The sequence below is a fragment of the Cydia splendana genome, chromosome 9 (genome assembly GCF_910591565.1).
Source record: "Cydia splendana chromosome 9, ilCydSple1.2, whole genome shotgun sequence".
Classification (NCBI taxonomy): Eukaryota; Metazoa; Arthropoda; class Insecta; order Lepidoptera; family Tortricidae; genus Cydia; species Cydia splendana.
The window spans coordinates 13172182-13186274 of NC_085968.1; the positions used below are offsets into that span (position 1 = coordinate 13172182).

The 14093-nt window shown below is 36.8% G+C and overlaps 3 protein-coding genes and 1 long non-coding RNA gene across 4 annotated transcripts in view; 2 read left to right on the forward strand and 2 right to left on the reverse strand.

Moving 5' to 3' along the window:
- The window catches only part of LOC134793711 (uncharacterized), a 102803-nt gene that overhangs the window by 26922 nt on the left and 61788 nt on the right, over positions 1-14093 (forward strand). The gene's annotated exons all lie outside the window — the stretch shown is intronic.
- Positions 1493-4482, forward strand: LOC134794006 (cuticle protein 19-like). Its single transcript, XM_063765712.1, has 4 exons — positions 1493-1723; positions 2172-2399; positions 3015-3188; positions 4312-4482. Exons 1-4 carry the CDS (start codon positions 1706-1708, stop codon positions 4399-4401), a joined length of 510 nt encoding a protein of 169 aa, XP_063621782.1. The 5' UTR covers positions 1493-1705; the 3' UTR covers positions 4402-4482.
- LOC134793883 (stomatin-like) lies at positions 4847-9151 on the reverse strand. The gene is made up of 6 exons (XM_063765597.1): positions 9137-9151; positions 8225-8380; positions 7654-7751; positions 6420-6581; positions 5704-5869; positions 4847-5004 (listed from the first exon to the last, which is right to left on the reverse strand). Exons 1-6 carry the CDS (start codon positions 9149-9151, stop codon positions 4900-4902), a joined length of 702 nt encoding a protein of 233 aa, XP_063621667.1. The 3' UTR covers positions 4847-4899.
- LOC134794008 (mechanosensory protein 2-like) lies at positions 9091-11473 on the reverse strand. Its single transcript, XM_063765713.1, has 3 exons — positions 11314-11473; positions 10525-10690; positions 9091-9414 (listed from the first exon to the last, which is right to left on the reverse strand). Exons 1-3 carry the CDS (start codon positions 11460-11462, stop codon positions 9322-9324), a joined length of 408 nt encoding a protein of 135 aa, XP_063621783.1. The 5' UTR covers positions 11463-11473; the 3' UTR covers positions 9091-9321.

The window sequence follows — 14093 nt, forward strand, 5'->3', positions numbered from 1 at the left end:
TGGACATAAAGCTTTATTCTATCGGTTTTTGCCGATTCCGTCGCGTCAAGTGTGGGGAGAACCATCTAGGCTTAAGGCCAATTCCCAGTGGAATACCAAAGATGTGAGCTTCAGCGTCACTTTCCTATCTACCTCTAATGGCAAATTTTAAGCTCAACTAGTGCCGCAAAGTTGATTTTCTCAATAGTTAATATTTTGCGAGACTGAACAGCGATTGTCCGACTATAAGACCAAACGCTGAGCCACATGATTAGAATCAACTTAATAAGTAATAGTAAAGAATTTCCATATGTTAAAATTCGCAGTGCAAGTGTTATTTTAAACGTCGAAAACTTCTATGAAATTATGACGTATAAATAACACTTGCACTGCGTATGCTATAAATATCTTTGCCGACTTTTCTTGGTCTATTCTATTCATTCACCAGTCAAGCTAATATGTAGCAGGGTCAACTAAAGAATCAAAAATAAACGCGAGCGCAGCGAGCGCGAAATTTTTTGCTAACAATATCGCAAATTGTGAAAGCGTATTAAAAGGCCGGGTACCTATCGATCTTCATCTGGGCCTAAAAGTCCGAAGTGCGCCAGTGAGGCGAGCTTTCATGCGAAGTCAAAGCCGCTAGCCGTGCTTCATCAGGCTTCAGGATAAATAGTTGAGCACAGACACGAACCAATGTCCATTGTATTAAAAAGCGAGACCGCAGGCCGAGCTTGGCGCAGCGAGGCCAAAGGTTAAGCTGAAGTAGAGGAGATGTGGACCACAAACCAATGGTAAATTGAGGTCGAGCATTCCTATGAAAAACTAGGGACACTTTCGTCTTCTTCCCCCTTTCAATTTTGACCCTATGGAACAAAATTTTATTTGGTGCGTGCTGAGCCGCCGGGGCCCCCTAGCCCAGGCGGGGCCCCTGGGCAGTTGCCTACTTTGACTTAGGGTTAATCCGGCCCTGACCATACGGGATTGTTATGCCATTTAGGGTTCTTGCTAATTTGGAAATTCTACAGCGTTAGTATTGGCCAAACAATATAGCTAGGACCCTAGAGGGCGCAAAAATCGCGGAGTGTGTTGGTCATAGAAGGATCCTATAGTAGGATCCTATAGAAGTGCTACTTATTAAGCGTGTCTCAGTGAGGGACAAATAACATACGCAATGCGACACTATGATTGGTCGAATTTATTTGTTGCCCACCATAATCCATACTAAATTTATGGTGGGGAATAAAAAAAAATGTGAGACTGTGACAAAGACAAACAATAATAGCTCTTTCGATGCTACTCCTACTGAAAAATATATAAGACTATGTATAGAGCAGAAAAAATTGTTCTCGAAAAAAATGCAAATAAGTAGATGAATAAAATTCAGTCAGGATCCTTATTATACACAGATACCTAACACAGACAAGAGATTAATCAGACATGGTCCTCATTGATCAGATCAGCATGCTATAGGTAATATCGTATAGGAATCCAGTAATCTCAGTTTACTCTGCGAAACCTCGGGGCCCTTACTGAAAAATGTACGCAACGCCTATTGTAACTGCGTAGCCAAATAGTTATTGAAAAATTATTGATTCATAGTTTGGCGCAATCGAAGTGGCAAGTTCACGATTGCTTGCATAGTGTAGGTAGTATAAAACCGCAGCCCTCGGCCTGCAGACGTCAGTTCCGCAGGACTCTCGCAGCAGGCCCCACTTGTATATTCAAAATGGCATTTCTGTTCAAGGTAAATATGATAAACTATAAACGCCCACATACCTAATTAGGTACGCCATTAAATACTTACCATATTTAATTAATATACCTACTTAAAAATTAAATATAATTTTACTTATTACAACTAATAGAACATGAGAAAATCTTTGTTTACCTAAAGCAAATAACGTTGGATAAATTTGCGTAAGTCTAGACAAAAATCTAGGAAAAAAGTTCAAGTAATACTAATTTAATACAAAAGTCTAATTCAATTACTTATTTGTTAAAAGAGCATAGATAAATTGATTCGCTTTTTCTCTTTAGTTGTGAATCTAATTTTCCTCGGTTCGTTTTTCATTGCCAATGTTATTGGGTAATAGCGAGACAGTGCCCAAACACCGTAAAGGTCGTTGCGTTTTTTGTCGAGAAAGCGTGGCTAGAATATCAACATAATAAAAGAATTGTTGTTTTTTCTGCAGGCAACGACGTTCCTGGCTTTGGTAGCCGTCGGGCTAGCAGCCAAGCATGGGGGTTATTCCTACAACCGTTTTAGCGGTCCCGTGAGTGGTCAGATCGTAGAGGTTCAAGTGCCTGCAGCTGAAGGGATCCCAGCTCAGCTGCATGCCGATTACGGTTACGATCACAAGACAGGTCAAATCCACCCCGATACCGCTAAATACGCCCATTTGAAAACAGTAGATTACGTTGTAAGTATTTAAAACTTGTTACGTGGTAAGTAGTAAGTAGGTAGATAGGTAATTATAGCATGAATCGAAAGAAAACTTACAATGTTGTTTGTTAACAGGAAAACATCTTATCAGTATCGCCTTATCAGTACATAACTATACCCTTTAACTTATTCTAATAGGGCCTAGGGACTAATCTCAATAGGGCCTAGTTTCTTCTGGGTTCGAAAGTAAGATGGCAGTCACATTCGTAAAAATTAGTGCCTACGTCAATTCTTGGAATTAGTTGTCAAGCGGACCTCAGGCTCCCATGAGCCGTGGCAAAATGCCGGGATAACGCGAGGAAGATGATGATGATGTTGGGAACTTAACAGATGACAATACTAATGAAAGAAGGTCTCAGACGATTAGATTGAGAGTGAGTCACGTTTGGTAGCAATAGATCTTCCGGATACACAAGTTTTGTTTAGTATGGGTTGATTAATCAAGAGCTGGTGTAAGTTGGGTTACTTCTGAACTGTATTTCCAACAGCTCATACCTTTATATGTTTTTCTAAATCTTTTTCTTCGTATTCAATAAATTTGTCTGATAAGTAGATAACCGTTTACAGTACCTACAATTTGTCATATCCCCAGGCTAAACCCGACTACCAATACGCGTACGGAGTGGAGGACCCTCACACCGGCAACATGCAGAACCACAAGGAGAGCCGCGACGGCGATGTCGTGCACGGCGAATACTCCCTGGTCGAGCCCGACGGTTCGGTCCGTCTGGTGAGGTACACCGCTGACCCGAAGAACGGTTTCCAGGTGAGTTCAACACTATTTAACGTCAAATTATTATTACTCACTCAAACAAAATAAATGCTCTTGATAATGCATAAACAGATATAAATCTTATAAAAAATGCTATAAAGTGCGATCCTTTGCGTTTCGAAATCAGTCGCTTCCCGATGTCTTGGGCTAACGGCATTTGAAATTATGGTTTAGTAAATGTCAATCGTTCTATTGTGAAGATATAAATCAACTTATTACAATTAGCGCACTCTTTTGTTTCTAAGAGATAATACTTACCTATTGTTAAGCACCTAGCTAAGTATAGTAATCCTAGACTATATCAGATACCCATGTTGCGCAACGAACTACGGAACACAACCCCAATATTATTATCCCCCAATCATTAGAACTGCTTTAGGTACACTATGTCTTCCATAATTTGATGAAATTAGTTTTCACAAAATTATAAGATCAGTTTTAAAGAAATACACACAGCTTCTGTCAAATCCTTTCTTATAAACCTCCTGAGACAGAAAGCAGTTGTTTGTCTTTAAATTGTTTGTAACTCTTAGCGCCACTTGCATCATTACACTATCCCGGGTTAACCGGTTTAACCTGGAGTTACCATGGTTACCAGTACAATAATTTGGCCCTTAAACCCTTAAAGTCACTGAATGACAGAGTTACTGAATGTAAGGGAATCCAAACATTCTACGACTCTTTTCTTTCCGCACAGACTCTATTTATTTACATATTCTATAAGTAATATTTCAAAATATAATGTAGAATATGTACCTACAAAAAATGTACCCCAGGATGTTTTTATAATTTTAACAGCACAGAACATGCTGCTAATCAATCTACTTTTATCATTTCCTATTTTATATTATGCCAGTGCTTGAAATTGAACAGTCATGCAATGTTATCGTTAAAGCGAATGTCATACAACCGTGGTCCACTTTCCCGAAAAAACAACATCGCAATGCAAACGGCGTTTAATTTTTATCAGTATGTTGACAAAGCAAACCGTGAAAAAATTACAGGCAGTGTAATTGCGAGTAATTGTGCATTACGTGGTCAGTGACTGTGCAACTAATGCTATTATACTGGCTAGTTACATGTATGGCAAATAGTAATGTGTTAACTTTTTTTGCAGGCAACGGTGCATAAAAAGGCGGGCGGGCAAGCCCAAAGACCGGTACACTATGGTCGTGCCAAAGAACAGGATGACTCGAGAGAGTACTAGTCGTGTTATGGAATAAGCTGTTGTTTTAGTGTTGACTATTTATTAATGTGTTTTTACTCTTTAATAAAACGTAAGGAAATATTTGTTTTTTCATTTTGGGTAATATCGCAGCACCCCTCTCCTTGTTGTCGCTTGTTCACACTTTAACCCTTTAAATAACAATCGAAGATCAGTCTTAGGTCTCATCGAAAATAGAACACATGTTTGAAGTGCCGTATGTGGGAAAAATATATCCCTTAGCCTGGTAAAGGGTTAAACCAACCACTTATGACCACATGGTATTAATTTACATCTTATCATGAAGGTTACATCAATAAATAAATAAAACTAAGTATTATGAGAATTAAAATATTATAATTAATACATAAGTCATTATAACAGCCGTATAATACAAGTAACTTACAAAACAAATCTATAACTAGGTAATTACCTACTTATAACGTCGTATATTAATCAAAATGTAATAAGCAATAACATTTGAAGCACGAGCTTTGCTATTTACTTATTACCAAACAAACTGCGCAACATATCTTTTGAAAACGGAAACACTATTGTATGAGTTTTGTCGCCAGAGATCGATTGGAGAGATTGTAAGTATCTCAACTGAAAATAATAAAATTCTTATTGTAATACCCACGCAATCTTGAAACTAAAAACTAATTGAATTAACGAACATACTAAAATGATTCTTAAGTGGCTTTAGGTTTATTGAAACTCCTTTTCCTTATCAACTCCTTTAATAATTTAACCTTTTTCTTTCACTATCGTAATTATAGATTTAAATTTTTGGCAAACAAGTTTTCAATTTTCATTGCTAAGGATAAGTTAGTTATGTATCTCTAGATACTCGAGTCAAGAGAAAAAGCGCCTAGAATTTATAATTCTCACATGTCATCATCATGGTTTCATCGGCTTAGTGATAAAAGGCATAGAGTCTGTGCGGAAAGAGAAGAGTCGTGGAATGCAAGGAATCCCATACATTCTACGACTCTTCTCTTTCCGCACAGGGGTGTAAATATATCTTACAAGTCCTAATGTTTACGTGTGTGCAGTCTCTTACCTAAATATACTTTAAAGAAGCTTTTAACTTAACTTTAACCTAACCTAACCTATTGCTAGTAGAGAGAGTTCTATGACTTTCATCACTTGTCTCCAGCTGCCTACATGGCGATTCTGTCAGGATAATGTACTGGAGGCCGTCCTCGCACGGCCCTGGAGCTCTCTAGCTCCCGTCCCCTTGCCGCAAGGCAATTTAATTGAAATCAAAATAACCTGATCATAACAAACTGAAAAAAGTCTCACCTGCATGCCAAGCGGATTGTCCATCAACATAGATGTAGCCTTTTCCAGACTCTTGGTTGACTCTATTTCGGCCTGAGCCACCATGATCTTGGCGTTCGATAATCTTAATGACACGGCTTCCGTCGCCATTGCCTGCTTTAACTGGAGTGGTATTGATATGTTGTTCCTGTTAAACAAAAGTAAAGTCAAATAGGTTCTTACAAGTAAATGATTTACAATACAATAGATTCATATACTAGAGAATCGAAACATAATAGTAAATGGCTAATTGATTATATTAATATTATGCCATCTTAGACATTATTATGTTCTAATCATCATAGCTAACCTTGTCATGGCTTTTCGCTACGACTCATGGGAGCCTGAGGGAAAATTCACAAAACCTAAAATATTTTACTCGAGTTGGCGAAGCGAACTGGGATATAACCGTAACAATCGGAGTGCGCAGATTGCGGGCATCTTCCTCTGTCACTCTAATTACGCGTTCATTGTAGTAAAAAAGCAAGATCCCCACAAATATGCGAATTTCGGTTTTCGCGGTAGCCCCTCCGCTTCTACCTACTGACTGAATTTCATCTGAGCTACTGAATCTCAATTCGAACGAGATCAAAAGTCAGCAAGTGGTTCTAATTTAACTTCAAAGATTGGATTCAAAGGAACATACCTACATACTAACTATTTAAAAAAAACGCAAAAATAATAAAAATCATTCTTACATTTCAATTCTTATGACAAAAACACCCCAATTAGTTGATAATGGTTTCATAGCCTCTAAAACTTCAGAACATATCTCTGCTCTGTTGACGAGAAGTTCTGATAATCTATGTCTCCCAATAGTATTTCGAAGAGCAGTTGCCGCTAAATACTTAGTCGACATGCTGTAAATTAAATACTAATTGTCATTAGGCAATACTTTCACTTAATTAAACAAAAGTTATTAAATGTGTTGTTAAAGAAAAATCACACCGAATGACTGAACGAATAATATTGGACGAAAACTCTAGTGCAAAATACAAAACTTACATTAAATGCGAGTACGACCTCATTGTGTTGTGACTCTATAGGACATTAAACCTTGAGTGGGAGTAGGTACAGTCGCCATCAGATATATCGGAGCGGCCAAGGTGCTCACAAATATCTGAACACGCTTCTATTGTCAAGGCGCTTGAGTGCGTGTTCAGAAACAAATTGAGCACACTTCGGCCGCTTCGATATATCCGAGGGCCTACCGCGAATCACGTTCAATATGTTGCCTCCCTGTCACACTTACGTTCGAGTTTACAAGTGCGAAACCTCACTAATTTATACTCATATTTCTTCTCTATTGTCCAGTTACTCGTCAATCAACGACGCATACAATCAAGAGTTTTTTAAGTTTTGTTTTGATCAATAAATAAGTTTTTGGCAAAAATTACATTTTTGGTACAAGCTTTTATCGCTGACTGTACTTTTTTTTCCACAGGCAACTAATACTCATCGAGACAATTCTAAGAACCCCAAACACAATTAGGTTTCGTTGTTTTATCACAGAGTTCCTATGGCCACCTCCGGTTTCCATCATCAGATCAGCTCGATGACATCATAATATTGCATTGTCACCCGACTTACATATCGATACCTTTGGGTTCAATTGGCGTAAAGGACATTTTGGCGAAAATTAATTATATATATATTATATACCATATAATGTATATATATGGTATATATGTAATTTTCGCCAAAATGTCCTTTACGCCAATTGAACCCAAAGGTATCGATATGTATGCAAAATTTCAGTTCAATCGGAAACGGGGAAGTGGATCAAATTTAACTTGCAAGATTTGATTACACACAGACAACGGTCAGGTGAAACTAAAGAAAATCTTGTAAAATAGGTCACATTTAATAAAAAATACAATATGCATTATAACAGCAACTTATTTTCAATGCTTTCGAGCGTAGTTCACTTACTTGAAATCAGCCACGTTAATTATCGACCATAATGGGTCTACTACTCTGTAGTAAACAACCGCTTGCACAGTTAGAGTTAAGGAGTCTTTGGTTAAACACTGTATCAGAAATGTAACAATTAGTTTTAAAAATGATATTAAGTACTTATTACATGTACGGTTTTCCTCTATTTCCGATATTTTCCCGCCAGTAAACACACAAGGACATTTGAAATATACTCAATCTAATTTAATTATTACTTAAAGCGTAGCTGCTAAATAAAAATAACAATTTCAGTAATTGAATTATTTGAGTTTGCATTCGTCTTAAAACTTGAGCACACGAGGTATGTTATACATAGGTATACCGAGCATAGGCTCTAGACCATAATTTAAAATACTCGCTTATAAAATATTATGTTTATTAAATAAGCTTTATATTTTATATTACATACTAATAGGTACTATTTACTTTCTAATTTTAAGCATACTCGGAATACGCGAAGACAAGCACTAAAGTGTCTGACTAAACGCAAGTAAGCACACAAAAATCAATAATTAGGACTTAATTTTGGTCCAGTCGCAAAACTCACCTCTTCTGGTTGCAGAGGGTGGCACATAATTCGAAGGTCTATGTATTTAATATTATCAATACAAGGCAAGTAGCAAATTAGTCCTGGGCCATAACATCGGTTGTCGAGAATTTTGCCATTTCTTAATATTACGATGCGTTCAAATTGGCGGACACTCTACAATGCAAAATAAATACAATGCGTTTACCTTTATTTTATTTATGTCAGTTTTAATACATTTGATTTTCTGATTGTTTGTGAAATATATTGCTAAGTACAGTTGTTTCAACCAACAACAATATAGGTACTTATAAACTGAAATAAATGTCATATACTAAGAAAAAGTGACCAAAGCCTCCAGTGCCCCAGGCTGGAATCGAACCAGCGTCCTCTGCTATCGCGGCATTCGCGGCACGCCCCGTAGCTGCCGCTGGGCGGGTGCTGATGCTGGGGCATCGGAGGCCTTGGTCACTTTTCTTTTCTTAGTATATGAGATTTATTTCAGTTAATAAATCTTATAGTAGTGTTTCTACTTGAAATAAAAACAAATTAAAATATTCTCAGAAAATAATTTAATTTGTTGTAATACTTCTAATAGTAACATTAATATACTCAATGGAAAAGGAACTTAGCAAAACCAAGTTCAGTCAAATAAAAACAGACAAAACGATGCTAACTTACTATAAAAATGCATGCCAGAGAGAATGGAAATAATATGATAACTAATATTACTGATAAAAATACTAAAATCTTCTCTATCATTGGATCACTTTCTGAAAACGAATTAAATAATTGTATTAGACTATATCTTAGACTTCTGAACCGAAATAAAACTTAACGTTAAATACACTTGGTCATCTCGGTGAATTAATAACCTTGGTGTGGTGGTCTTGCACGCGTATAATCTTGATAAACCCCACTCTCAGAACTAACAGCCGAGGATTGCATTTTCATATAATTAACCATTCAAATCTATTTAGTAAGTTACAGTAGGATTTCTACAAAAGTTGAGACGTATTTTTATCTTATGACGGATGTGACACATTGACTTATGAGAATGACATAAAAGAAAGAAGATAATATATACATTACGATTTGATTCAAAAAGGGTTCTCATTTTAAATCACGTCTGGTATTTGAAGAGGAAACGGGAAAAATATAGAAGTCGATTGCTGCGCTGCGATTGCGTTAAGAGTTTGCAGGTATCTTAGCTGAAAAAGGAAATATAAAACAACGGGATAGAGTTTGTCTAAGTCAAATGCCGCAAGGGCCTATTTTAGATTTAAGCTATTTATTAATTTAGTTTAGTATTTGTATAGTTACTGTGGTGGTAGGTACCTCTGTATATTATACTGTGTGTTACTGACCATGGGGCTTTAAATCCAGGGCCCGATTCTACTCGCTAAACTGAGCTACTTTTACTATGGCACCAACCCCGAAATCCCGAAAAGTTTTTTTACTATTTCATACATTTTGGCTGATCAGATGTCGACGTTTTCTATGGAAAAGCCAAAAAAAATTCCCCGATTTTAGGGTTGGTCCCATAGTAAAAGTAGCTCAGTTTAGCGAGTAAAATCAAGCCCTGGATTTAAAGCCCCATGGTCAGACACACCATGTATATCTCTTATGTAAATCACAATTAACTTGGCATATCCTCCGGAGTCCGCCTTGCCATTATTGCAGTTTTGAATTTGGAACCATATTATATTCCAATTTAATTCAAAATTCCATTAAATCCTTTATAAAGGCCTCAGGGACTCGGGAGGATGTGTTTATCTTAGGGTAGTTTGCAGTTCCCGGGTGATTTACAAGTTTAAGTCGGGACCCGTTTAAGGGCATATTCGGTGTCTGATAAGGAAAAAGTAGAAGATATTTTTTTGACGCGAAAATAAATTATTTCTCTCTATGAGGCAGGTCGTGCAAGTCGGCCAACCCTCCATACAAAGGGCAAAATTTTTTCTTCTAATTTTCGTAATAAGTTCTCATAATTGAGCTCATATCTGATTGAGTTTTTTTTACTTCATTAGCCCAATGCCTAAAAGTTCACCGATAACCATAAAATAATACTTAAGAGTCACACAATCTTTATAATAAAATTAAAATTAGTTCAGTAAGCGTTTTTAGTAATGCAATGCACGTACAGATGTAGTGCATAATTGTTTTCCATCGTATTTTCTCGGTAAATTTCGTATTTGTCATGCTACTTCATTAAACCTCAGTACTGTTTGTATCGAGACTGACTGCAATAGCAAGACACGTTCGTACGTTTCCGTGAAAATACGATGGAAAATAATTATGCAGTACATTTGTAACGGTTTTACCAGCATGATTTTTGGATTTTCCATCATCGTTTTTGACGCCTCTTGTATGTACTCAGCGGTTTTTACTTCCCCCTCAGAAGCAATAATGTTTGCTTTCGCAATTCGTCTTCCTTCGGCTTCAGCTGCCATAGCTTTTTGTAGTTCCACTGGTAATCCAATGTCTTTTCTGGAATTGTGTAAAATATATTGTAGTTCGATTCTTAAGGCCGTGCACATCGGGTGCGTGTGCGTAGACGTGCACGTGTCCGTTGTAATATATGTACAGTTCCTTATGAGATACGACCGCTTGACCGCTTGACCGCGTGACGTGTGCGTGCGCGGCTGCAACATTTTAGCGCACGTGCACGTCTACGCACACGGAGCCGGTGTGGCCTGGCCTTTATTGTTAAGTCATTCATTTATACGTATTCTAAATTTCAATTTATATTCAAAAGATTTCTAATTTAGAATCTTGAGTACATGTAGTAAAGGTAGATACAGTCAACATCAACATTAAATAGAGTCAGACCGAGAAAAGTCTGCAGCCATTTTGATAGCCCACGCAGTGCAAGTGTCATTTTAAACGTCAATATTCTATGAAATTATGATGTATAAATAACACTTGCACTGTGTGGGCCATCAAAATCGTTGCAGACTTTTCTTGGTCTAACTCTAGTGTCTGTCAAAGTGACCAAATATATCCTAACACACCGTGTCACCATTAAAGTAAGGATGTGTTCCATTATATTTAGCCACTCTGGCCATCTCTATGTAGGTATTTCATGCTGACTGTACAATGTAAATATATACATTTCAACTTGTTCTATTTTGACGCCCCACTCAGCTGCCGCTCTTGCCACTTCAGTCTTCACCTGCAGACTAATTGACTCTCGAAGCGCAAGTACTTCCGTTAGTGAATGTTTGCAAATTATATTCCTTAAGACAGAGATGGTCAACATCTCTGTCGCCTCCCTAAAAAAATATATGATCATTTTATCGGTCATTCTAAAAAAATATGTCTGCGGTGAGTGCGGTCTAATTGCTGCGACCCATACAAAATGCATGAAAAGAGTCGTCGCAATTAGAAGCAACCGCAGACATTCTCAGAGAATGACCCTTATTTGATGATTCTATGATAGGTTAGATACTAGAGTTAGACCAAGAAAAGTCTGCAGCGATTTTCACACCACACGCAGTGCCAGTGTTATTTATATGTCATAATTTCATAGAAGTTTGACGTTTAAAATAACACCTGCACTGCGTATGCTATCAAAATTTCTGCAGACTTTTCTTGGTTTAAGTATACGACTTTTACAAAAAATAAATAAATAAGTGATATCGTAGACGTTTTCAGCCTTTCTCAGAACGTTGAGTCTGCGTTTCAGTCGGATTAATACAATACTTTACATAATTATATTTTTTACGAAGTCGTAATAGTTACAAAACTATTTTCTAAGAATGGCCGTGTTGATAACAAAAATAAATTACATGTGTGATCGAATGTTCAATAAACAATGGAGTGGTTTATAAACACGGTAGTTTACTATTGCACCCACATTAGCCGTCACATAATCTTTCGTTAATATCTGAAAAATATAAACAAAAAATATATTTTGTGCCATACTGCCCAATTCGAACTTTAAGATACGTCAATTAATAGTTCTAGAAACGATGTGGATTAGATGTGTCAGTGTCAAAAGTGTCATTTTTATTTGAAGAAACGTCACATTAGACACTGACATATCTAATCCATATCGTTTCTAGATCCATTAACTGACGTATCTTAAAGTTCGAATCGGGCCGATATGTAGTTGGCTGGATGAAGTATCCATTAACGGGCTCAAAAAACTCTTGATAACGGATACATATTTTGTTAGAACGATAAACCTGATGATTAAAAAATTACACTGACATGGCAGTGTCTACCTACGAGAATGTCATACCAGCACAAAATGCAGGACGTTGAAATTGGCCTGAATGGCTTCGAGAAAAGGATGGTACGGCCGTGCCTCTTTGTTTGGCTCGACTTGGCGTAGGTTCGACGTAGTGCATTTAGTATGAAAATTTAGCACATTGGCCTCTAGCAGCTGACTATGTAATATATGTAGGATGTAGGTATGTAAAATGCCAGAACCAATCGGTACATGTTTAACACAATTCATGTGTAGATTACCAGCTGCGGTGGCAAGTTGATAGACTGCGTTCTGAGGTCTATCTGAATGACGGAGTCTGTGCAAGGCACCACCCAGATGATGCCAGGACCGGCAGGAGAGTCATCGCGCACTCTACCGAAGCGGAGGATAACCGCTCGTCTATATTCCTTTACCACCTGTAGGTATATAAATAGTTTGTACGAGAATAAATGCGCAAAATTTGAAACAGATGGCGCAATATCGAAATTTTGTGTTTTAGGTTTAGATAAAAAATATGCCAAATTGTTGTTTATGGAATTAAGAACTAGATTAACTGACGGCATCGAATCCCTTAAAATTATACAGTTATTTTTTTATCAATGTTGCGATTTGTCAAAGAGGATTTCTATACAAACGGTATTTTTGGAACGAAGTACCGACGTGGCGTCCGCTCACGAGCACGATCGTATTTATTGTCTTAGAACTAAAATAAGCATCTAGAAAGAAATCCAGTTTTACGAAAAAAGCGTCAGAAATTCATTATTACAATTTTAAAGACAAACGTTCATGTTCTGAATGTCGTTCATCTTTAGAGGCCACTGGGCCGCTACCCTATAAAGTTCGATAGCATTACAACTTACTTTGAAGCAACATAGCAGTGCTATTGGGCACAAAATTATAAGTAATATAGCCAGTATCCGTATTATTTTTTCCTTTATGATCTCTTTTTTGATATCTGAAATATGTTATAAATTTAAGATAAAGTCATATTTAGCTACTCATTTCCGCTAGGCTAGAGTCTGTGCGGAAAGAGAAGAATCGTGACATTTATGGGGCCCAATATATACCTACTACGACTCTTCTCTTTCCGAACAGACTCTAGTTGGATGTTGGTTGTTTGGATTCTCGTTAAATAATTATACATATCCGCTATAATTTTGTATAACACCTGTTGGCGAACCTTAATAAATAAATAAATAATTGTTTCAAAACTTTGTTACCACCATTAAACGTACTTGCCGTTTAAAAAAAGTGTAGGTATGATAAATATCAGTATTATCTAATCTAAAAATATCAATAAAAATATATGTATTTATTCCAAGAAATCAACATTACAAGAGAAGCAATAGGTACTATGATCTCCACACTAGGCTCATATAATGTAATAATATAGTCATACATATAATAAAGTCGCTAAAACTACTATATTATATTATTAACTATCTACACCAACACTCAGACGCAGTTATCCATGCTCATCATCATCACACATATTAAGGTCCTAGGATTAAAACGCAGCAATACAAAAAACTGTTACCCGGGGGTTGATAGTTTTTCTAACATAATTTAAATTTCGTGAACTACTAAGACCGGAACGATTATTTAATATTTCTTCTTCTGTGCTAATATTTTGTGAAAATAAGTTCTATAAAGTTGAAACTTGATAGAGCTAGAGTT

Excerpts from the sequence above, each read along its gene's own strand:
- LOC134794006 (XM_063765712.1), top strand. Across the intron at positions 2,400-3,014 it reads TGAAAACAGTAGATTACGTT|GCTAAACCCGACTACCAATA; the intron begins GTAAGTATTTAA and ends TCATATCCCCAG. Across the intron at positions 3,189-4,311 it reads ACCCGAAGAACGGTTTCCAG|GCAACGGTGCATAAAAAGGC; the intron begins GTGAGTTCAACA and ends CTTTTTTTGCAG.
- LOC134793883 (XM_063765597.1), bottom strand. Across the intron at positions 6,582-7,653 it reads ATTAACGTGGCTGATTTCAA|CATGTCGACTAAGTATTTAG; the intron begins GTAAGTGAACTA and ends TTTAATTTACAG. Across the intron at positions 5,870-6,419 it reads TTTGTCATAAGAATTGAAAT|GAACAACATATCAATACCAC; the intron begins GTAAGAATGATT and ends TTTGTTTAACAG.
- LOC134794008 (XM_063765713.1), bottom strand. The coding sequence starts at position 11,462 with ATGTTGACCATCTCTGTCTTAAGGAATATAATTTGCAAACATTCACTA. Across the intron at positions 10,691-11,313 it reads AAAATAGAACAAGTTGAAAT|AAAAGACATTGGATTACCAG; the intron begins GTATATATTTAC and ends ACACAATTCCAG. Across the intron at positions 9,415-10,524 it reads AAAATCCAAAAATCATGCTG|CTAAGATACCTGCAAACTCT; the intron begins GTAAAACCGTTA and ends TTCCTTTTTCAG.